At 44.0% G+C, this 23018-nt stretch overlaps 1 protein-coding gene across 1 annotated transcript; it reads right to left on the bottom strand.

The window, feature by feature from the left end:
* Positions 1–13104: 13104 nt before the first annotated feature.
* elac1 (elaC ribonuclease Z 1) lies at positions 13105–18808 on the bottom strand. The gene is made up of 3 exons (XM_055661050.1): positions 18531–18808; positions 16015–16485; positions 13105–14412 (listed from the first exon to the last, which is right to left on the bottom strand). The coding sequence occupies exons 1-3, from the start codon at positions 18685–18687 to the stop codon at positions 13943–13945; spliced, it is 1098 nt and encodes a 365-aa protein (XP_055517025.1). The 5' UTR covers positions 18688–18808; the 3' UTR covers positions 13105–13942.
* Positions 18809–23018: the final 4210 nt, after the last annotated feature.

The raw sequence follows: 23018 nt of genomic DNA, 5'->3' as shown, positions 1-23018 counted from the left end.
GCACCCGGCTTGAAGTGGAATTTCAATAGCCATGAGTCAACTGCCAGCCCACCAGCCGTGAGTGAGCTGCCAGCACATCAGGCTTGAGTGACTGAGCTGCCACCGCAAGAATCCGTTTGGCCCATAATGTTCATACTAGCCCTCTGGAAGTCAGTGCCTTCAGCCCACAACACCCATACTAATGCTCCAGAAATCCCCCCCCCCTCGGAATATTGCGTTGGGGGACCAGCCCTCCCGTGTAAACATGGAACCCAACGGGTCCCACTTAGTCTAGTCTCTTCCATATTCTTAGGAAGTAAAGGTGGCGATGGCCTTTCTTTGTGATTACATCAATGTGCTGAAAATAGGACAGATCTTCAGAGATAAGGCAATCCTTCTATCCAGGAAGATATTGATTCTCTCCACTGCCAATGAAGACAGATTTGTGGATCCTCAGCTTTCTCCTTCCAAAGTCAACAATCAGCTCCAAGGAGCTGACGTTGAGAGCAACATTGTAATTCTGGAAGCATTCAATCAGACCTTCTATACTCTGACTCATCATTACCAATATTCATCCAACAACAATGGTACTGCCAGAGAATTTAAAGACAGCGTTGGAATTGTGTCTGGCTACACAGTTGTGAATCGACCAGGGGCTATGCACACAACCCTGATGTGTTCCTGTGCTGATCTTTATCAAGGAAGAAGTATGTTGCCAATTGATACTGATTGTGGTCTGTGATGAGAAAGTCGAGGGTCCATTTGCATAGAGATGCGCAGAGACCCAGCTCCGTAAATTTGATAGGTTGGAGGAGATGATGGTGTTGAATGTAGAGTTGGAATCAATGAACAACAGTCTCTTATACATAGAAAAGTACAGCACAGGAACAGGAACGTCAACCCATAATGTTGACATAATGTTGACCCTAATTTGAGGAAGGACATTCTTGCTATTGAGGGAGTGCAACGTAGGTTTACATGGTTGATTCCCTTGATGGCGGGACTGTCATATGCTGAGAGAATGGAGCAGCTGGGCTTGTACACTCTGGAGTTTAGAAGGATGAGAGGGTATCTCATTGAAACATATAAGATTGTTAAGGGTTTGGACACGCTAGAGGCAGGAATGTTCCCGATGTTGGGGGAGTCCAGAACCAGGGGCCACAGTTTAAGAATAAGGCTCTTAAAAATAGCAGAGTCAGTGGATATGGGGAGAAGGCACGAACGGGGTACTGATTGGGGATGATCAGCCATGATCACATTGAATGGCGGTGCTGGCTCAAAGGGCCGAATGGCCTCCTCCTGCACCTATTGTCTATTGTTTGTATGGAACATGATGCCAAGGTAAACTAATCTCATCAACCTGCACATGATACACACCCATCCATTTCCATGTGTCTATTTAAAAGCCTTTCAAATGCCACTATTGCATTTGCCTCCTCCACCACCCCTGGCAGCACGTTACAAGCACCCACCACTCTGTGTAAAAAGCTTGCTTCGCACATCTCTATATATAACAAAAAGTCTTCGGTTTGTGTCCACGATGTGTCTCTGTGTCAATGGTTAATTCCTATCTTCTTCCAAACGCTAAACCACAGCCTTCCCATTTTCACACATCTTGCTCACATTTTTCCCGTGGTGGCGATAAACATTTTCTTATCACATTTCTACCTATATTTCCAACGTTATTAATCATTGAAAATTTTAAAAACAGTCCGAAAACTCACCAATTTTGGAAAATAAAATCCGAATGACATCACACTGCACTCGCAAGACAGGACGGCCCGCTCCAACGGCAAATCCAAATGACGTCACAATGCACTCGCAAGGCAGGTGACGCACAGAGTCGCTCAAGCCTCCTGCAGTACCACACATGCAACAGGTACGTTCTTACCTGGTAAAAACCACCAACATCACTGCTGCTCACGGACAGAGAGAAAATACAAATGTTTTTCGTGACTGACTTGCGAAGGAGCAGCGTGCCGTCGGAATGAGGGCAAGTCCTGGCTCACGACCGCCCGGGGCTGGAAGGTGGCTGAGCGCTCTGAACCTGAGCACCGAGGGACACTCAGACACCCGGTGTAAGGACCCCCACTCTCGCCCCAGGGTCATCTCTGTCCGGCCAGCAGACACACAATACCCAGAAACGTCCCTGTCAGCTGCAGCAGAGTTAGGGACAGTCTGGTCCCTCCTCCCACCCAGAATCACTGACCGCTCTGCAGTGACACTGGACCCCGACCCCCAGACTGGGTGATTCGCGCCCCCCCCCCCCCTCGACCCCTGGGCCTGACCCACACACAGGGTGATTCACCACCCCCTTACCCCGACCCCCCAAACAGGGTGATTCATCCACCCCCCGACCTCCACATTATTTCACTATGCCGAGCATCGGCGGGGGGAGAGGAGGGAGGGGGAGGTGGGGGAAGAGGAGAGAGAAAGTGGTGGAATTTTGGGGGCAGGGCAGGGGAAACGGGCGAGTGATGCATCATGGGTTGGTGGAGCAGACCCAATGGGTCTGCACATGGTCTTCTCCTTTAAATCTTGCCCTTTTTACTTTCATACTATGCCCTTTAGTCTTTGCCATTTCCACCCTGGGAAAAAAACAGTTTACCCTATCTATGACTTTCAGAATTTTATATAATTCTATCAGGTCTCCCTAAATCATAATCATAATAGTATTTTATTAGCCAAGTATGTTTTGCAACATACGAGGAATTTGATTTGCCATACAGTCATCATACCAATAAAGAACGAGACGCCCAAATAAACGTTTAACTTGAGTATCCATCACAGCGACTCCCTCACATTCCGCACTGTGATGGAAGGCAACAAAAGGTTCAATCTTCTTCACTTCTTTGTTCTCACATTGTCAGGGCGCTCTTGGCTCCCGCGACCGCTGTTGGGAGTGTCGATCCCCGACAAGGGATCACAGGCGTCGATGGCAACTCAACGGCCCCCCGGAGGTGCTCAAAGTCAGTCTCGAACAAGGCCTCCTGCTCCATGATGTTAGGCAGCAGAGCGTCCAGAGATACGATCCGGGAAAAAGATTGAATAAAGTTTCCCCCGACCCCCTCCCCCACATGAAACCAGGGAACATTAACACATACCTTTGAAACACACTAAAAATAACAAAAAGACGAAGACAGACAGACTGTTGGCGAGGCTGCCATTGCACATTCCAGAGACAGCAATCCGTTTGGCCAACCTGTTGATATAGCTAATATCCTCTAATTTAGGCCACAATCTGGTAACTTTATCTGTACCCGCTCCAAGGTCTCCACATCATTCCTGTAATGGGGCAACCAGAATTGTCCGTAATACTAACCAGAGTTGGTATAGTGGCCTAACCAGTGTCCTCTAAAACTTCATCTTAGAAACATATAGAAACCTTATCCTAATAAGACAATAGGTGCAGGAGGAGGCCATTCGGCCCTTCGAGCCAGCACCACCATTCATTGCGATCATGGCTGATCATCCCCAATCAATATCAGACCTATGCTGACCAAGCTAGTCCCACTTCCCACTTGCCTGGATCAGCACTATGTCCCATGTCCATAAGTTGAGTCAGGTCAAATTGTGTTTATTGTCATATGCACAAGTATAATTAGATACAGGGATAACAAAAATCTCGTTTGCAGCAGCAGCAGAGGCTGATTCGTGCAAAAATATACGTCCATTGGAAAGATGGTCCGTAGAATTATGTAGCTAATGTAGGATTCGGGTTGTGCAGGTGGGTTCAAGAACTTGATAGTTGTATGAAATTTCTCCTCATCTCCTTCCTAAAAGAACATCCTTTAATTCTGAGGCTATGACCTCTTATCCTACTCTCTCACCAGTGGAAACATCCTCTCCACATCCACTCTATCCAAGCCTTTCACTATTCTGTACATTTCAATGAAGTCCCCCCCCCCCTCATTCTTCTAAACTCCAGCAAATATAGGCCCAGTGCTGTCAAATGCTTATTCTTGGGATAATTCTTGTAAATCTCCCCTGGACCCTCTCCAGAACCAGCACATCCTTCCTCAGATATGGTGTCCAAAATTGCTCACAATATTCAAAATGTGGCCTGACCAGCACCTTATAGAGCCTCAGCATTATATCCCTGCATAATTCTTTGCAGATCTCAGCCCATTACATTTTCAACAGAATCCTCCAAACCACACCTATTGCCAACTAGCAGAACAAGAGACGCATGCAAACATTGCCATTTGCAGCCTTACCTCAAGTTACACATTATCTCAGCTGGGAAAGATATTGCAATTCCTTGAACTATACCGTGTGCAAATGCTGAATTTCCCTATGCAACAGTACTTATGGAAGTGCATTCAAATGAAGAAGTTCAGCAGTTCAAGGCCCCAGCTCACCACCATCTTTGAGGACAATTAGAGAAGGACACTTAATGCTGGGCGAGCCAGTCACATCAAAAATCCAATAAACAAATCAATGAATTCAAACTCATTCAATTCTGGAATAATAAATGCTCGAAGAAGGCAGGTACGAACGGGGCACTGATTGGGGATGATCAGCTATGATCACAGTGAATGGCGGTGCTGGCTCGAAGGGCCGAACGGCCTACTCCTGCACCTATTGTCATTAAAGATTTAGTAACAAATTGTATTTATCTTTAATTCGGAGTTCTGTTTAGAATCTCAAGTCCACATAATACATGAAGACATTTAACTCATTGAGTATGTTAGTACCGAGTGTAATTCCATCAGTCTCATTCACCCCCGCATTATTTCACCAGCCTTGCAACTTATTCCAACCAAGATACCCCATCTACACGGGTCGCATCTGCCCATGTATGGTCTAATGACTTTTAATTACAATGGCTACCTTATTAGTGGTGAATCTGCCTGCAATAGCCCAGCATATCTGTTCTTCTACTTCCCTTTGACTATTTTGGGGGCATATAGTTCACACCCAACAATGTGATGATCCCCTTTTTCTCAGCACCAGCCACAGAACTTCATTGGATGAACCATCAGTAATGTCATCTCGGACTATTGCCATGATGTTCTTCTTAATCAATAAAGCAACTCCCCCTCCTTTTACCCCCACCTGTAGCATCTGTACCTGGGAGCATTAAGCTGCCAGTTCCCTCCCTCCCTGAGGCAGGTTTCCGTAACAGCTATAACGCCCCAGTTGCACAAACCTATCCATGCACTGAGTTCATATGCGCTATTCATCAGGCCTCTCGCATTGAAATTAATGCAATTTAACCCAATAGCCTTTCCTCGCTCACCGCTTTGTTTCTGCCCAGCCTGTCGACTGAACTTACTTTCATTGCTTTCCGAACCAACTTCCAGCCTGCAGTGGATCCCCCTCCTTGCCACAGTCCTGCAGTGGATCCCCCTCCCCGCCAATCTTGTTTAAACGCAGCCATGTAACACTAAACCTGCCCACCTGGATATTCCCCGTCAGTTCAGGCGCAACCTGTCTCTCTTGTACAGATCACCTCTGCCCCAGAAGTGATCCCAAGGTCCAAAAATCAGAATCCCTGCCTCCTGCACCAACTCCCCAGCCACGTATTCATCTGTCTAATCTTCCTGTTGCTACCCTCATTAGCACGTGACACTGGGAGTAATCCGTGGACTACTTCCCTAGAGGCCCTGCTTTTTAACCTTTTTGCCTAACTCCTTGCATTCACTCTGCAGAACCTCATCCCTTTTCCTACCCATGTCATTTATGCCAATGTGTACAACTTCCCGCTGGTCCCCCTCTCTGCAGCTACTCTGAAACGTCCTGGACCCTGGCACCAAGGAGACAACAAACCATCCTGAACCTTCTGAATGGTGTAGTCGGCAGGGCAGTACTCTGCATATCGCCAACTTGGACAATTTAACATAAAAAAAAACATTTTTATTTTAATCAAGCCAATTGAATTTAAAGATGGGGTTGGAGCCATGCCTGGCGACAATCATGCATAATCGAGAGTGTAGAGCACACAGCCTTAAGGGTCCTCGCACAGTCTTGAGGATTAATCATCCTATGATGATGGTCATCATTGAGAAGGATTATTGTCTCAGTGTGTACTGAATTGTTGTCAAATTATCTGCTATCGAGGTTGAGGATCCAATTACAAAATAACGAGCAGAGACTCTGGTTCTCAGAGTTTGATAAGTTTTGAGGGGATGATAGTGTTGAATGCTGAGCTGTAGACGATGAACAACAGCCTAACATACATGTTTTTATTGTCCAAGCGGTCTAGTACAGAGTGGAGAGTTGGGAAGATCGCATCCATTGTTGATTTGTTGCGAATTGTAAGTTGGGGAATTGTAGTGGGTCTAGTTTTGTGTTAACGTAGGAATTGACATGCATCAGAACCAACTCGCAAAGCACCAATTTACTTTTGTTTGTCACATTCCTTAGCCTAATTTCTAGTATGGTTTAGGGATCCAAAGCAAATAATAAATTTACAGTTACTGAACAAGCTCAACAGTTTATTCCATGAGCATGTTCTACTGGTGGACAATATTTTAGGTCAAGCAGCAGACTAAAGACCCTGTCCCACTTTCCCGAGTTACTCACGAATTCTCTCGAGTTTTCCCCTCGATTCAAACTCGGAGAATTACGGTACTAGCCAGCCGTGGGTACTCGGGGCTATTATTTTTACTCGTGGACATTTTTCAACATGTTGAAAAAACGTCCCGACTTACCTGATGCCCCGAGTGCCTACGACTAGCATTACGAGCCACTACGAAATATCTACGGACGCCTACAGCCTCCTACGGACATTCTCCGAGTTTGAAGCAAGGGGAAAACTCGGGGGAATTCGTGAGTAACTCGGGAAAGTTGGACAGGGGCTTAAGAATTTGACAAAAGATAGACACAAAAAGCTGGAGTAACTCAGCGGGTCAGACAGCATCTCTGGAGAGAAGAAATAGGTGACTTTTCAGGTCTTGCGTCGAGTCTCGACTAGAAACGTCACATATTCTTTTTCTCCAGAGATGCTATCTGACCCGCTGAGTTACTCCAGGTTTTCTGTGTGTCTATCTTTGCTTTAATCTAGCATCTGCAGTTCCTTCCTGCGCAAAAATTTGACGCAGCTTCCCAGGACTTACATCAGGTCAGTATGGAACAGGACCATAAGCCTTTTCATTTAAATGTGGTTTCTGGGGAGTTTACAATAAAATAAAAAAAGGCAAATGGCTTTGTTTGCTTTAATATTTTAATTATTATTAAATGTGCTAGCTATTTCAGTGGATTTTACTCCAAAAATAAAATCATAAATTTAATCTTAATGCACAGCAGTCAGAAGCATTAAGAATGTGAAAACTTCATCAGCGGGCAAAGCTGGGTGCAGGGCTTTGGCAGCTGTCAAAGGCTTCCTACTCTAGGATTGTTTTGGTAAATAAACAGCACCTCATTGCTTTGCCCAAGGCCCTGATAGCGAGATTGGCCTTCTGAATCCAGTGATGAAAGAAATGAATTCAGTTAACAAGGTTCATGGGTACAAACTGAAAGCATTACTCAGGAAATATCCAGGCAGTATGAACCAGAGCAAGTTTCTAGTTAACACAGTGACTGGTGAATTTCTAAATCAAAATGTTCAAATCACAGCATTAATTATTGGGTTCCATTAAGGACAAAAAAAGGACTATGAATTGAACAAAGCATGTAAAATTAAAATGTATTCACAATTTTAAACTGCTTCATTGTGGAGTAAACCAGGTTAGAACTTTGAAATTCTCAATACTACGCATATTCTGAAAAATTAAAAATTAAAAACAATTATACACATTCACTTTTGACCAGAGGCAATGATTAGGAAAGGCAGAAGGAGGAGACCATCTCAATAGACTTAGAGGACTTAAACTGTTCCTTGAATTGAAGACTAGACGATGCAAGTACCACGAAAGTTAGTGAAGAGCTCTGTACCAAATGTGGTCTCTAACACATATTAAATGTTGTAATAAGTCTGTGAATAGTGCCAACCTGTAAAAATTAGACTTACCAGATTTCTGAGACTTGACCAATGAATAATAGTAACAATATGCAAGATAGTTATCACATGAATGTAGTATATTTTTTAAATAGTTATTTTAAACCATTGGCCAAAAGATTATCAACGGCAATTACCTTGAATCCAAGGCTAAAAAGGTCCATAGCAACCATCTTAGATTGCACCAAGAACATTCTTATTCTGCATGATAAAGTCACGGCAGTACTTTAAAAACTTAGTGAAAGCTTTGTTTTCATTAGATAGTAACTAATTGCAAAATTGCTATGTCGCAATGTCATCAATCCTTTTTGGCAATATTTAACCAAATACTTACACAAAGTTTGAAAGTTTGGAGAATCTACTGTGTCAATCTCTATAAAGAGAGGCATGATATATGGTGAACCTTTATAACTTATTTTATTTTATAGTGCCATGTCCCCTGGATAACAAAGATAAAAACTATATTCCAAAGATAAATGCATCCAATAAATGTAATTAGCCTTTTGCAGTTTATAGTGTTTATTTAAAGTTCTTCAAATATAGGAATGTTATACAACTTAAAAAGATTTAAGAATAATTTTGAAATCGATCTGTTCTAAAAATAAACATTAATAAATCCTCAAGACTTTATGCCGACTAAAAAATTAAAATCTTTCTTTCTAATACAGTAGAAAATTGGCAGGTGAAGCAGCAAAAACAAAAAAGTATTCTGCAGAGAAAAATATATTTGATTCCTGGGAAGGATAGATCAACAGTATTAAATGGTCAAATAGAAATGTGCACAAACCCAGTCAAAGGTTGGAGCTATTTAAAAATAATGATTCCTGGTTCCACAACCACTTAAACATCAAGAGGTTTCGCAAAATACCGTACCTGAATTTGACAGAATTATTAGAAATGTAGAATCGTTTTTCACACATCTGTCTTATAAATGATATTTTGTATTTGAGAGCCTGTAATGAAAGTCTTGGGTCTCCTAACAATAACGGCCATTTATAGTCACACAGCGCTGAAGCAGGACCTTTGGCCTACATCCATGGTGTTCATCAAGCTTACACAAAGCCAGTTTGCCGGCATTTGGTCCGTGCCTCAATGTTTCAAATGCACGTCTTTTCTTAAATGTTGCGAGGAGTAAAGTAAACCCTATAACGGGTGGTGGCAGGGGAAGGGGAATGGTGTCCATTAATGCCGCCTGTCAGCTATAACCGAGTAAGATATTATCATTGTATGCAGCAGATATAAAGAACTGTAGATGCTGGTTAATACACAAAAAGGCACAAAGTGCTGGAGTAACTCAGCAGATCTGGCAGCATCCCTGGAGAACATAGATAAGTGATGCTGGGTCCCTTCTTCAGGCTGATTCAGTCTGCTGAATTAGTTTAGTTTATTGCCACCTGTACCAAGATACAGCAAAAAAGATTTTTGCTGCTACAGCACTTTGTGTTGTTTCACCTTAAAACTAGGTGCTGATGCCGCTGTCTGCACCAGCAATCCTTCTTCACCCACTGCTTGATGCTGTTATGGCTCACGTTGGAATCCCTGGACGGCAGAGCTTTCTTCATGCCTCTGCTAATGACGAGACACGTTCAGTCACCATGGGGCTCCCTCCCCCCTCACATCAGCTGGTGCTTCTTCCTGTTGGTCGTCACTTTATCCGCTCCAGCTCCTCCTTCTGCCATCGCTTTGTCCTCTCTGCTGCTCCTCCCTCCACCACCGCCTCCTCTCGTCGCTTTACCCACTCCACTCCTCCTCCACTGCTGTCTCCTTCTCCCCCGCAGGTGACTCTGGGGGAGGAGAAGGAGGTGGAGGGGAGGGGAAGAGGCCTATTGGCCAAAGCGACAGATGACAGGTAGGAGTGGCAGCTGTGAGACAGGAGGGAACCCCACAGTGATCGAGTGACCTGTCGTTGGCAATGGCCTGAAGAAAGCGCTGCCGGTCAGGGTCTACAGCGTGAGCCGCAACAACAGCTGCGACAACAACTGAAGAGGAGCTTGCTGATGCACCTTGAAAGCCAGGGTACTGTCGGTAGCTCAGTCTGCTCTAATCCAAATCCATTATAAAGGGGTCCATTAAAACGAGGGTTAACTGCACATCATCTACCATCTGTTTAATTGTCAAATAAATTAGATTTAGTTGTGCAAAGGATCATCTATGCTAAGATCCTTCAAGAATGCAAACATTCAACTTGACAGTCCGTTCACCAGACTGATTCCTGGGATGTCAGGACTTTCATATGAAGAAAGACTGGATAGACTCGGTTTGTACCCGCTAGAATTTAGAAGATTGAGGGGGGATCTTATAGAAACTTACAAAATTCTTAAGGTGTTGGACAGGCTAGATGCAGGAAGATTGTTCCCGATGTTGGGGCAGTCCAGAACAAGGGGTCACAGTTTAAGGATAAGGGGGAAATGTTTTAGGACCGAGATGAGGAAAACATTTTTCACACAGAGAATGATGAATCAGGGCGACAGATAGCACAATGGGCTAAGAGTTCGGCTGGCGACCGGAAGGTAGCCGGTTCAAATCCCGCTTGGAGTGCATACTGTCGTTGTGTCCTTGGGCAAGACACTTCACCCACCTTTGCCTGTAATGGAATGTACGGCGGCAGGCGCGGGCACACCGCGACGCCCTGTGTCTCCCTTTCAAGGGAGATGCTAAAAATGCATTTCGTTGTCTCTGTACTGTACACTGACAATGACAATAAATTGAATCATTTCATTTCATTTTTTCATCTCTGGAATTCTCTGCCACAGAAGGTAGTTGAGGCTAGTTCATTGGCTATATTTAAGAGGGAGTTAGATGTGGCCCTTGTGGCTAAAGGGGTCAGGGGGTATGGAGAGAAGGCAGGTACAGGATACTTAGTTGGATGATCAGCCATGATCATATTGAATGGCGGTGCAGGCTCGAAGGGCCGAATGGCCTACTCCTGCACCTATTTTCTATGTTTCTATGTCATGAAATTTGGAGAATTGAGGCTGTTTATCAGAATTTTTTAAATTGTTCAGTACAAGTATGGAGTTTTGAGGTAATGCAAAGTCTATTTATGACCTAATTTGATTGAAGGTTGACATCTAGTCTAAATACTACCATCAAGACATTGGATTCAAGAATTTTAAGAAGGATAAATGTTCAAATGATAATAAACAGCCATACAGTACAGGTTTATAATAAAATCATCTTGTGAATTAGTTTTGCTCTGCTTTGGTAGTGAGATAAAATTCTGGGCCAAACGACATGGGTTCACCCCAATTGTTATTAAAGAACCTCACCCTGAAATATGCACAGATGAAAATGAAATCAATGTTGGGTTCAGTTTTGGATTTGGATTAGGAGCATTGATATTCCCCAAGCCAGAAAACCACTATAGGCCCATTCTTAGTCACGTGTGTGACCAAAATATGAAAAATTGTGGAACACATCTCTTCTAATTCTGAAAGCATTACAGGTGTATTGTTTTGTATTGTATATTTTTCAAATTTTTTTTCAACATTTATCAAGTGAAAGTTTTGTTCTGCTAACATTGTTTGCTTGGGGTCAGAGGTCAAATATGACTGGTCACGTGTGTGACCTCACACAGACACATTTTTTCCATAATTCAATTTTATCTTACAAACTGTGAATTTAAAAAAGCTAGAATATTCAAATCTTTGGCAGACAAAGATTTCATATAACTCAAACTCAAGTGCAACAGCAGCAAATGTAGGACATCTCTCTCACAAGATTGATGCTCTTATGCAAATATCAAATGGTTCTAGATACATATACAATAGGTGCAGGAGTAGGCCATTCAGCCCTTCGAGCCAGCACCACCATTCAATGTGATCATGGCTGATCATCCACTATCAGTACCCGGTTCCTGCCTTCTCCCCATATCCCTTGACTCCGCTATCTTTAAGAGCTCTATCTAACTCTCATTTGAATGCATCCAGTGAATCGCCCTCTTCTGAGGCAGAGAATTCCACAAATTCATAACTGTGTGAAAAAGTTTTCCTCATCTCAGTTCTAAATGGCCTACCCTTTATTCTTAAACTGTGGCTCCTGGTTCTGGACTCCCCCAACATCAGGAACATGTTTCCTGCATCTAGCGTGTCCAATCCCTTAATAATTTTATGTTTCTATAAGATCCCCTCTTATCCTTCTAAATTCCAGTCGCTCCATTCTTTCATCATGACAGTCCCACCATCCCGGGAATTAACCTCATGTACCTACGCTGCACTCCCTCAATAGCAAGAATGTCCTTCCTCAAATTAGGAGACCTGCACACAATACTCCAGGTGTGGTCTCACCAGGGCCCTGTACAACTGCAGAAGGACCTTTGCTCCTATACTCAACTCCTTTCATTATGAAGGCCAACATATCATTAGCTTTCTTCACTGCCTGCAGTACCAGCATGCTTACTTTCAATGACTGATGTATAAGGACACCCAGGTCTCGTTGTACTTCCCCTTGTCCTAATCTGACACCATTCAGATAAAAATCTGCCTTCCCGTTCTTGCCACCAAAGTGGATAACCTCACATTTATCCACATTATACTGCACCTGCCCACTCACCCAACCTGTCCAAATCACCTTGTATCCTCATAGCATCCTCTTCACAGTTCACACTTCCACCCAGATTTATGTCATCTGCAAATTTGCTAATATTACTTTTAATTCTTTCATCTAAATCATTAATGTATATTATACATAGCTGCGGTCCCAGCACCGAGCAATGCAGCACCCCTCTAGTCACTGCCTACCATTCTCAAAGGGACCCGTTAATCCTTATTCTTTGTTTCCTGTCTGCCAACCAATTTTCTATCCATGTCAATACCCTACCCCCAATACCATGTGCCCTAATTTTGCCCACTAATCTTCAGTGCGCTTTCTGACAGTCCAGGTACACTACATCTACTGGCTCTCCCTTGTCCATTTTACTTGTTACATCCTCAAAATATTCTAACAGATTTGTCAAGCGTGATTTCCCCTTTGTAAATCCATGCTGACTTGGACCAGTCATCCATGCCGACTTGGAAAATCAACTCCAGCATCTTACCCACCACTGATGTCAGGCTAACTGGTCTATAATTCCCCGTTTTCTCTCTCCCCCTTTTCTTGAAAAGTGGGATAACATTAGCTACCCTCCAATCCACAGGAACTGATCCAGAATCTCTTACATTGTGTTTTTTCATTTCATTTTCCACTCTTACAGAGAAAAGCCGTGTACATTTCATTGGATTCCATTTCTACCAGACTAAATCTTTGATATTTGTGATTTGACCGTTCATTCCACCAGGGAACTTCAATCACGTAGTCAGAGTATATAAAGTTCAAACACCTAGCCAAACATAAACAGTGTTTAGTTTAGAGATACAGCGTGGAAATAGGCCCTTTGGCCCACTGAGTCCATGCTGGCCAACAATCCCTGCACACCAATACTATCCTACACACTAGGGACAATTTACAATTATACCAAGCCAATTAGCCTACAAACCAGTACGTCTTTAGAATGTGGGAAGAAACCAGAGATCCCGGAAAAAACCCACACAGGTCATGGGGAGAACGTACAAACTCCGTACAGACAGCACCCGTAGTCAGGATCAAACGTGGGTTTCTGGCGCTGTAAGGCAGCAACTCTACTGCTGCGCTACCTTGCTGCCCAGTGTAGCTTGAAAATCAGCAAATTCCAAATAACAACTATGAAATTTGGAGCTATAGTATAAACTCATCTAAGGCAAAGTCCTTTGTACAGCGAGTCCACATTAGAAGCAAAACTCTCAACACACTGCTCGGGTAGCTTTCTAAATTTATAACATTCTTCCACATCATGGAACTAAGAGCAAATAATGCAAACATCACTAGTTCTAATGCTCATTCAGAAGCAGTAATTGTCAAGGATACTCATTAAAATTTCAAGGTTATCTTGTGTAACAGATTTCACCATAATAAATCTGTAAAATAATTGCAACGTTAATACAATAATTCATCCAATCACATTCTATATTTCTTCATTATAGTGTTTTACTGTGCTGAGATTACTTGTTACTTTGTCCTGTTAAAAGGAATTTCAATCACCATAAAGTCTTCGGCCAGAATTACTTCCTGTCCTTCTAGTACCAGCTCAGCTTGAGTCTTCAGTTCCTTTACGTCATCATCTCCTTCATTAGTAAGGGCAGTAGGTTTGTATCTTTGACTGAAGTGTGTGAGAACCAGCCGTTTAGCTTTGCATAATTTTGCAAACTCTGCAGCCGTCTTCGGAGTGCAGTGTCCATGTTCCTCAGCCTTGTCAGACTGACTATCATTTAGTGTGGCCTCATGCACCAGCACATCAGCATCAATGCAAAGTTTTTTACCTTTTTCACCCACTGTTCCTGAACAATCTCCCAAAATGCATATTTTTCTACCTGGAATGGGAGCTTCCAGAACATCCATAGGAAAAACAGTTAACCCGTTGTTAAGAGTGACGGGCTGTCCATTTTTTAGTTTCCCATACAAAGGTCCTGGTTGAATACCTGGATTATTCCAAATACGACATGTAGGGGAAAAGAAAATATATGTTACTGAAGTAAAAGGAGAAAAAGAACCATATCCATTTTGCAATTTTAAAATGATTTACCGTTTTGGTTTAATCTACAAAAGTTAAGCAAATGGTTAATTCTAGACAATTTAATAAAGCAAATGTAATTGTGACAACTTCAGAAGTATATTCACAATGTTTCCAGCATTTTGATTTATTCACAAAAAACTTCCATCTAAAATAACATGTAGCGATTCCAACATTTCTCTTTGCACTCCCCACTTCCCCCAACAAGCTTTTTGAGTATGCAGGGTGGAATATACCTGTTTATTTCCAAATTAACATCACGTGCAAAAATAATTTGGAGAAGACTACAAACTAAAACACTGATATAGCAAGACCAACGTCTAAATTTTAATCTCAAATACTCTTAATATTTGAAGTAACTGGGTAAGAACAGGTAGGCTGCATTACAAGGAAAAATAACAATTTTTGCAGAGAAAATTGACTAAATATTCAACATGAATACAAGTAATTCAATCATGGTTATTCAGAATCCTGGAATTGTAACAGGAAAAAAAATGGGGAAATTATTTTAATTGATACATTCAAAGGACTTTTAATTCACAAATTGAGATTGTCTCTTCTTAAAAAGGCAACCCTTCATTTTAAAACAGTGACCCCAGTTCTGTGTCTGTGGCCTGGGTGGACACTGGTTTGATTTACTCACTTGTATATACAGAAATGGATATCCTATTAGCATTCCATAAATCAATACTCAGGCCGCTTATATTGTCCAACACCAACAACACATTCCAGGAGAATTCAGGCTTCAAAGGAGTTTTTCACTTGGATAAGGGGCTTCAGTTATGAGAAGTTGGAACAGTAGATAACTTGAGTATTTCAAGAGGAGGTTTCAAGAGCAAAAAACATTTCCTCTGGAAAGTAAGCGGCAGAAATTGTGGTGGAGGAAAGATGAGGACAATTGTTTCAAATGACTGAAATCTGAACACACAAAGAGAAGGGACCAAGTGCAACCACATTCAAAGAGAGCACAGGTACATGAGGCTCAGAGACCTCCTTGTGCACTTTCACTTTCCTAGATTCCTTCAACTTTTTTTTTCCAAAGAGATACATTGTGGAAACAGGCCCTTCAGCCCACCCTGACCAACAATCACTAGTTCTATCCTACACAATTTACAGAAGCCAATTAACCTACAAACCTGCACGTCTTTGAGGAAACTGGAGCATCCGGAGAAAACCCATGCAGTCAAAGGGAGAACATGCAATCTCTGCACAGACAGCAACTGTAGTCAGGATCGACCCGAGTCTGTGCCGCAGTCAGGCAGGAACTCTACCATTGCGCCATCCTGCACAACTTTTAGAGTCTGGTGGAGCCGCACTATTTATTTTGATGGGGAGGATGTGGGTGATTACAAAAGTAAACATGTCAATCTAGTTCAACCGATTGCATTATTTTTTAAGAGCACTAAAGTACTTCATATCGCCAGTACGGATTGGTCTGTCAACTGAATCTGCAAATGGTACATCAAAAAATAAAGATGAACAATGTGAACATGTGGTAAGATAAAATTACCCATATCTTTCAGCTTTTGAGTCTGAAGCTTTCCTGGTCGTTCTCTCTCCTCAATTACAAACCCAAAAGATGGTATGCGATGAAAAAGCCTAAAGGCTTTTACTATGAACTGTTCATGGGTGACAAGATTGTAACAGTCTTCCTGAGGATCAAGATGAATTGTTTTTCCTTGTAGTTCCTGTGGATGAAGCTGATCATCCACATTGTGTGCAGAGGGGCTCCTCCATTCCTCAGGAAAACACTGATCCTCAGTTGGTACCAGTTCATGGACTACATACGAAAAGACCAATTGCGAGTGAGACAGGTGCATGCACGTCCTCAGAAATGTCCTTAATCCAACAGGCCCATAAATTTCAACAGGCTGTTTGTTTAAGAGAGAACTACTCTGGAGGCTTACTGTGCATAGAAGTCCAGGCAAACCAAATAGATGATCACCATGAAGATGAGTAATGAAAATTTTTGAAATTTTACCTGCAAAATTAAAAAAATTGGGATTAGTATTTTAGTTTTATTCTTGGTTCTCTCAAACAAGTTTTAAATTGGAATTTTTCTTAATTAATTATCATTACTTGCAAGCAGAAAAGATTTGTGCAAGAAACTGCAGATGCTGGTTTAAACCGAAGATAGACACTAAAAGCTGGAGTAACTCAGCAGGACAGGCAGCATCTCTGGAGAGAAGGAATGAGTGACGTTTCATGTTGAGACCCTTCTTCAGACTGGTTAGGGATAAGGGAAACGAGAGATATAGACGGTGATGTGGAGAGATAAAGTAGCTATGTTACAATACTTACCTTCAGTGGCGCTGCAATTCTGCCACTGGCCGTGTGCGTGATTTTGGCGCCTTTGAGGGTGGGGGGGGGGGGGGGGGGGGGGGGGGGTTAAAACGTGGTTTTATCCTACCTTGTCCTGGAATATATTTGGTTGGAGTGCAAGCTTTTGCTGGAGAATCGTTCCGACGGGCGTTCTGTGTATTTTTTTTTTTTTAAATTGCCCGACTAGTTCGGCGCTGGAGTAATTTTAAAATCAGCTTCTAAAGGCGTCAACGCCGATAACGGGGACGGATTTCAGGTACGGGACAGGTAAAAGAAAGCCGTTTATTTTATGTATAAAAGTGCCCCTTAAGATGCCTTTAATTCACATTTTAAGTTGCGAAACGGTGATTTTTTTCCCCCATACGAACCAGCAGTACTTTCCCTGCCGATATGGGGGTATAAAATCACTGCAACCGCAATGTTCCAAATGATCGCGTTCCAGAAAAACCCACTCGCGAGATGTTTAAATGGCCATTAATTTACAGGTATTAAACATTCTGTAAACAATCTTTCCATTTGGCCTATAAATCCATGACAATGAGATTTAAAAATTATGTTATATTGTGAATTCTTGTGTGAATGTTATTTGGACACTTAGGCTATTTAAAAATGTTAATCTATTCTTAAGAAATTGATAGATGTTTAGATCTAGTAATTGAATTTTGTAATTAGCTACAATTAGGTAACTAACTAATTATATGCTTTAATTTCAAGTCATCTAAGTAAGATTGTTTCATATTTGTTTCAGAATGCTTCAATCTATAATAACTGAAAATTTCTTTCAGTTCTCTTAATTTTTAAGAAAGTTATGGGCTTTTGACAGTCCTCGATCTTAAGTCAATGGAAAAGCAACAGGGAACAAGATGCTAATTTCCGAGTATGAAAATGGCCATAACCTTTTTAATACTGAAGATATGAAAGTGAATTAGGTGTCAAATTAAACTTCTTTTTATGCTTTATCTGATGGGATAAATTACAGACTTGATTTTTTAAATCTCAAAATTTTGTAACATTGCTAGATAAAGAACAATGAATGCAAATGAGTAAGGATGATAAAAGAAACAGGCCATTGTAAGGTGTTTGTAGGGTGATAACGAGAAGCTGGAGCGGAGAGAGGGGGAGAGAGAGCTCTGAGGGGGGAGGGCAGAGGGGGGGGGGGGAGAGCGGGTGGTGGGGGATGAGAGCAGGAGGGGGAAGAGTGGCCCGAGGGTGGGAGAGTGTGGGGGGGGGAAGAGAGGGCAGGGGGGGAGAGAGTGGTGGGGGGGGGGGGGGGGGGGGAGAGAGGGGGAGGGGAGGGGCGTCGTGAGCGGGGGAGAGTGGTGGGGGGGGGGGGAGAGAAGAGTGGGGGGTGGGGGGGGAGGGAGTGGGGGGAGAGTGGCCCGAGGGTGAGAGTGGTGGGGGGGGGGGGGGGCAGCTTTGGCTGGGCCGGGCCGGGGGGCTGGGATGGGCTGGGCCGAGAGGGGGCGGGGGGATGGGCCGGGCCGGGATGGGCCGGGAGGGCCCGGGATGGGCCGGGCAGCTTTGGCCGGGCCGCTTTGGCTGGGCCGGGCCGGGCCGGGATGGCCGGGATGGGCCGGGATGGGCCGGGCCGGGCCGGGATGGGCCGGGCCGGGCCGGGATGGGCCGGGCCGGGCCGGGATGGGCCGGGCCGGGCCTGGGATGGGCCGGGCCGCCGCTTTGGCTGGGCCGCTCCGGGAGCCTCACCTGCTCTCAACTGGCTCCGCATCAACTGTGTCTGCGTCCCCTCGCCGCAGTCGAAGAGCCAGCACTCGCCCTCGTAGCGCAGCGCCACGGCCGAGGCTCCGCGTGTCGGCGACGGGTAGGCCGAGCCGGTGCCCAGGAAGGTCAACTCCACCGCCATAGCGGCCGCTCCGAGTCAAGGGCCGCCCGGCCTGCGATCAGACCAGGAGCAGCAACTCTCCGCTCTATGATCTTTGCAGCAGCAGCGGCGGCGGCAGCAGCAGCAGCAGACAACGCTGCACCTCCCCGTCAAATCAACCCGTCCTCAATCACCCACACACCCACACACACGTCATCCTGCAAACCTAGGATCGGATCCAAAACAAAACCTTGCAAAAAAAACCTTAAATAATCCGGTGACAGACAGAAAATGCCGGAGTAACTCAGCGAGACAGGCAGCATCTCTGGAGAGATTCTGGACGCTTCGGGTCGAGACCCTTCCTCAATAACGGGGGGAAATGTATTATAATTCTGCAGAAGGGTTTATTCCTTTTCTCCACTGATGCTGCCTGTCCTGCTGAGTTACTCCAGCTTTTTGTGTTTATCTGCAAGGTATTATCACTGTATGGTGTTAAAACAAAAGACTGCAGATGCTGGTCAATACACAAAGGGACACAAAGTGCTAGAGTAACAGGCAGCATCTTTGGAAAACATACATGGGTGATGTTTCGGGACCAGACCCATCTCCACCGCAGGTCCCCGGTAGCAGAGATGTGAGAAACAGCAGGTGCTGGAGTAACTCAGCACGTCATACAGCATCCATAGAAAACATGGATAGGTGATGTTTCAGGTTGGGATACTTTAGACTGAATCTAATAGGGAGGAAGAAAACTAAAAGAGATGTGGTTGGAACAGAGCTTTGCAAGTGATAGCTGGAAAAGACAGACAAAGTGCTGGAGTACCTCAGCGGGTCAGGCAACATCTCTGGAAAACATGGAAAGGTGATGTTTCGTGTCCAGACCCTTGTCCATCTCATGCCCCCGGTATTACCTATGTCCCTGGTAATGTGGAACCGGGCTCGTGAGATGCAGACACCAGCAACAGCTGGTGCTGGAGTAGCAGCGGGTCAGGCAGCAACTGGTTCCTGTACCAAAGAGGATCATGAAGTCCCTTGAGAGACTGGTACTCACTCACCTGCGACCCCTGGTTAAACCCTACCTGGATCCCCTGCAGTTCGTTTACTAAACAAAGTTAGGGGTTGAGGACGCCATCATCCACCTGTTCCATCATTCCTATGCTCACTTGGATAAGCCGGGAAGCACTGTGAGAGTCATGGTTCTTTTACTTCTGCAGTATTTTTTACACCACCCGGCCTGCACTAGAGGGAGCAACCTGATGAAGACGCGGGTGGATGCTCCATTGGTGTCCTGGATCACCAACGACCCAATCACAATATATCAGCCTACAGAACTGTGTCTTGGACATTGTAGTGAGCAACACTGAGGCCCCACAGGGGACCGTCCTCTCTACCTTCCTGTTCACCATCTGCACCTCAGACTTCAGATACAACTTGGAATCCTACCAGAAGTTTTTAAATGACTCTGCAATTGTGGGCTGCACCAATGAGGGGAGGGAAGCTGAATACAGAGGTGTAGTCAATGACTTTGTTGAGTGTTGTGGACTGAATCATCTGCAGCTCAACACTGACAAGACTAAGGAATTCGTGGTGGACTTGCTATTGATGGAGTGCTATTCTTGCTATTAAGAATGATTAGCCATTTAGAACGGAGATGAGGAAAAACTTTTTCACATAGAGAGTTGTAAGTGTGTGGAATCCGCTGCCTCAGAGGGCAGTGGAGGCTGGTTCTCTGGATGCATTCAAGAGAGAGTTAGATAGAGCTCTTAGGGATAGTGGAGTTCAGAGATATGGAGAGAAGACAGGAACAGGGATTGTGGATGATCAGCCATGATCACATTAAATGGCGGTGCTGGCTCGAGGCCGAATGGCCTACTCTTGCACCTATTGTCTTTTCACTTGTTATAGTACCTGCCTCAACTACTTCCTCAAGCAACTTGTTCCATATACCCACCACCTGCTACGTGAAAAAAGTGGTGGGTATATGGAACAGCAAGCACCTTGTATTCCACTTGGGCACCTCAGAACCCAACAGTATGAAAATTGAATTCTTTAATTTTAAGTAGTCCCCACACCCCCCTCCCCTCCTCTCTCTTTCTTTCCTGTGTCCCTCCCACCACCCGTGCCTAGAATTAGAATTACCTTTATTATCATTCAGACCTTACGGTCTGAACGAAATTTCATGTCTGCAGTCATACATACAATAATACAATAATAAATAACAATAAACACAAATTAACATCCACCACAGTGAGTCCTCCAAGCACCTCCTCACTGTGGTGGAGGCAAAAATCTTAGGGCTGCAGTCTCTTCCCCCCTCTTCGCTGAGGCGATACCCCACCGGGCGATGGTACAAACAATCCCGCGGCTCACCGAACCCCGCAACCATTTCAACCACTATTTTGCTTCTCTTTGGCTTACATTGCATGCGTGTGTGTGTTTGTGTGTATAAATACATATATTTATATGTACATTTTTAACTTTGCAAAATCCAGTTTGAGAAACACTGCAATGGCAGTTACAGCTATGACGTCACAATGAGATCTCATTTACATTTTTAAAAAACTCGCTGTCTCTGATAAAAGCACGCTGGACACAGGCATGGACTGGGCCAGGAGCCATGCTCCTCCCTCCCCCTGCTCCAGAGCTCGAACCACAGCCCAGGGCCCCGAGCGCAGCGGACAAAGACACAGAGACAGACACGAACTGGGCCCAGAGCCGCACTCCTCCCTCCCCCACCCTCAGCTCCAGACCGAATATTGCGTTGGGGGAGTGAGGCCCAACGGGTCCCACGGGGGTAGGGAGGGGAGAGGGGTTATGGACAATGTTAACAAAGTCAGGGCTCCCAGTCCAATGAGAGATTTGTAACATTATTGTAAGAAGAGGTAGTGGGGGTAGGGGATGAGGAGAGGATTATTGTTTAAAATTATTTAAACAGATAGAGGGAAAGGAGGGGAGTAGGGAGGGGAGAGGGGTTATGGAGGGAGGGAGTGACTGAGGGTAGGGGTAAGGAGAGGGAGAGATAGGGAGGGAGTGGGGAGGAGGAAAGAAGAGGGAGGGTGAAGAGGGGGTGGGGAGTGTTGGGGGATGAGGGGAAAATGAGCTGCGCCTGCCCAGTTGGGGGCTATCGGTGAGTGGTCGAATATTGCGTTGGGGAAACGGGTTGCATTGGGGGAAAACGGGTGAGAGGTGGAATATTGCGTTGGGGTAACTAAAATTAAAAACTAACAATTTCATAAACAAATATATTGAAAATGTTTTATTCGGTAATTTGCAAATAAAGACAAAAAACAATGCACAACTAACAGACCATCAATATCAGTTATTATTATTTATATTGCGATTGAGAAACTGACACACAATTCTTCATCCATGACTAGAGACATAATCAGGAGTGATGGAAATTAATTTTGCATATTTAGTATTAAAACCAATAAAAGTTTATCCACAACATAAATATTTTCTTCAATATACCTAACAGAACTAAAGTTTAACTACCCCATCCTCTTATTTACACTGTGCTTTATCACAGTAAAATGTTTTAATATGCAGAACAGAGGTAAATAAAAAACTTTCACTATGAACCACAGGATATATTATGGCAGAAAGCTAAAAGTTGTATGCCTTACAAACAGAGTGACCAATGGAAATTCTAGTTAGGGACTTGGCTGATAAACTTTTTCTGCCAGCAATGGGGTGATTAAAACTGGGGTGTCCAAGAAAACATTAAGTGATATGAAGTGGCATTTGAAAACAACGGTCAAGTCTAGAGGAAAAGATGAAATTTTAAGATCAGGGTCAATCAGAAGTCTATCACATGGAGGTGAATTTGTCCCAAGCAGCATCTGCAGTGACCATATAGAAACATAAAACATAGATCAGGGTAGGCCATTGCTTAGCCTCACCGAAGTCAATATACATGCATCATACAGGACCTGAATTGAACCCCCTGATCCCCTTAGCCCATCTAACTCCCTCTGCAGTGAACTGGCCTCAACTACCCTCTGTGGCAGAGTTCCAGAGATTCACCACCATATGAGATGGGACAGATACAGAGTTTTGGACAAATTGAAGTTTGGAGGGAGAATTAAGGAAACCTCAAGAAGTACATTTGTTAGAATAATTAAATCTAGATTCAATAAAGATACTCATGTGCATTCCATAGATGTAGCTGGCTGTTGGAAATACACTGCATAATAAATGGCAGAGACCCAAGAATCATAGACAATAGGTGAAGGAGTAGGCCATTCGGCCCTTCAAGCCAGCACCGCCATTCAATGTGATCATGGCTGATCATCCACAATCAATACCCCGTTCCTGCCTTCTCACCATATCCCTTGACTACCTTTAAGAGCTCTAAATCCCTCTTGATTTAA

The sequence above is a fragment of the Leucoraja erinacea genome, chromosome 1 (assembly GCF_028641065.1).
Source record: "Leucoraja erinacea ecotype New England chromosome 1, Leri_hhj_1, whole genome shotgun sequence".
Classification (NCBI taxonomy): Eukaryota; Metazoa; Chordata; class Chondrichthyes; order Rajiformes; family Rajidae; genus Leucoraja; species Leucoraja erinaceus.
Note: the sequence above shows the minus strand (reverse complement) of the source record. Positions and strands in the feature narration are given on the sequence as shown.

Coding starts and splice junctions, on each gene's coding strand:
- elac1 (XM_055661050.1), bottom strand. CDS start 18,687: ATGGCGGTGGAGTTGACCTTCCTGGGCACCGGCTCGGCCTACCCGTCG. Junction 16,486..18,530: donor GCGGAGCCAGTTGAGAGCAG/GTGAGGCTCCCG, acceptor TTAATTTTGCAG/GTAAAATTTCAAAAATTTTC. Junction 14,413..16,014: donor TCAAAAGCTGAAAGATATGG/GTAATTTTATCT, acceptor GGAATAATCCAG/GTATTCAACCAGGACCTTTG.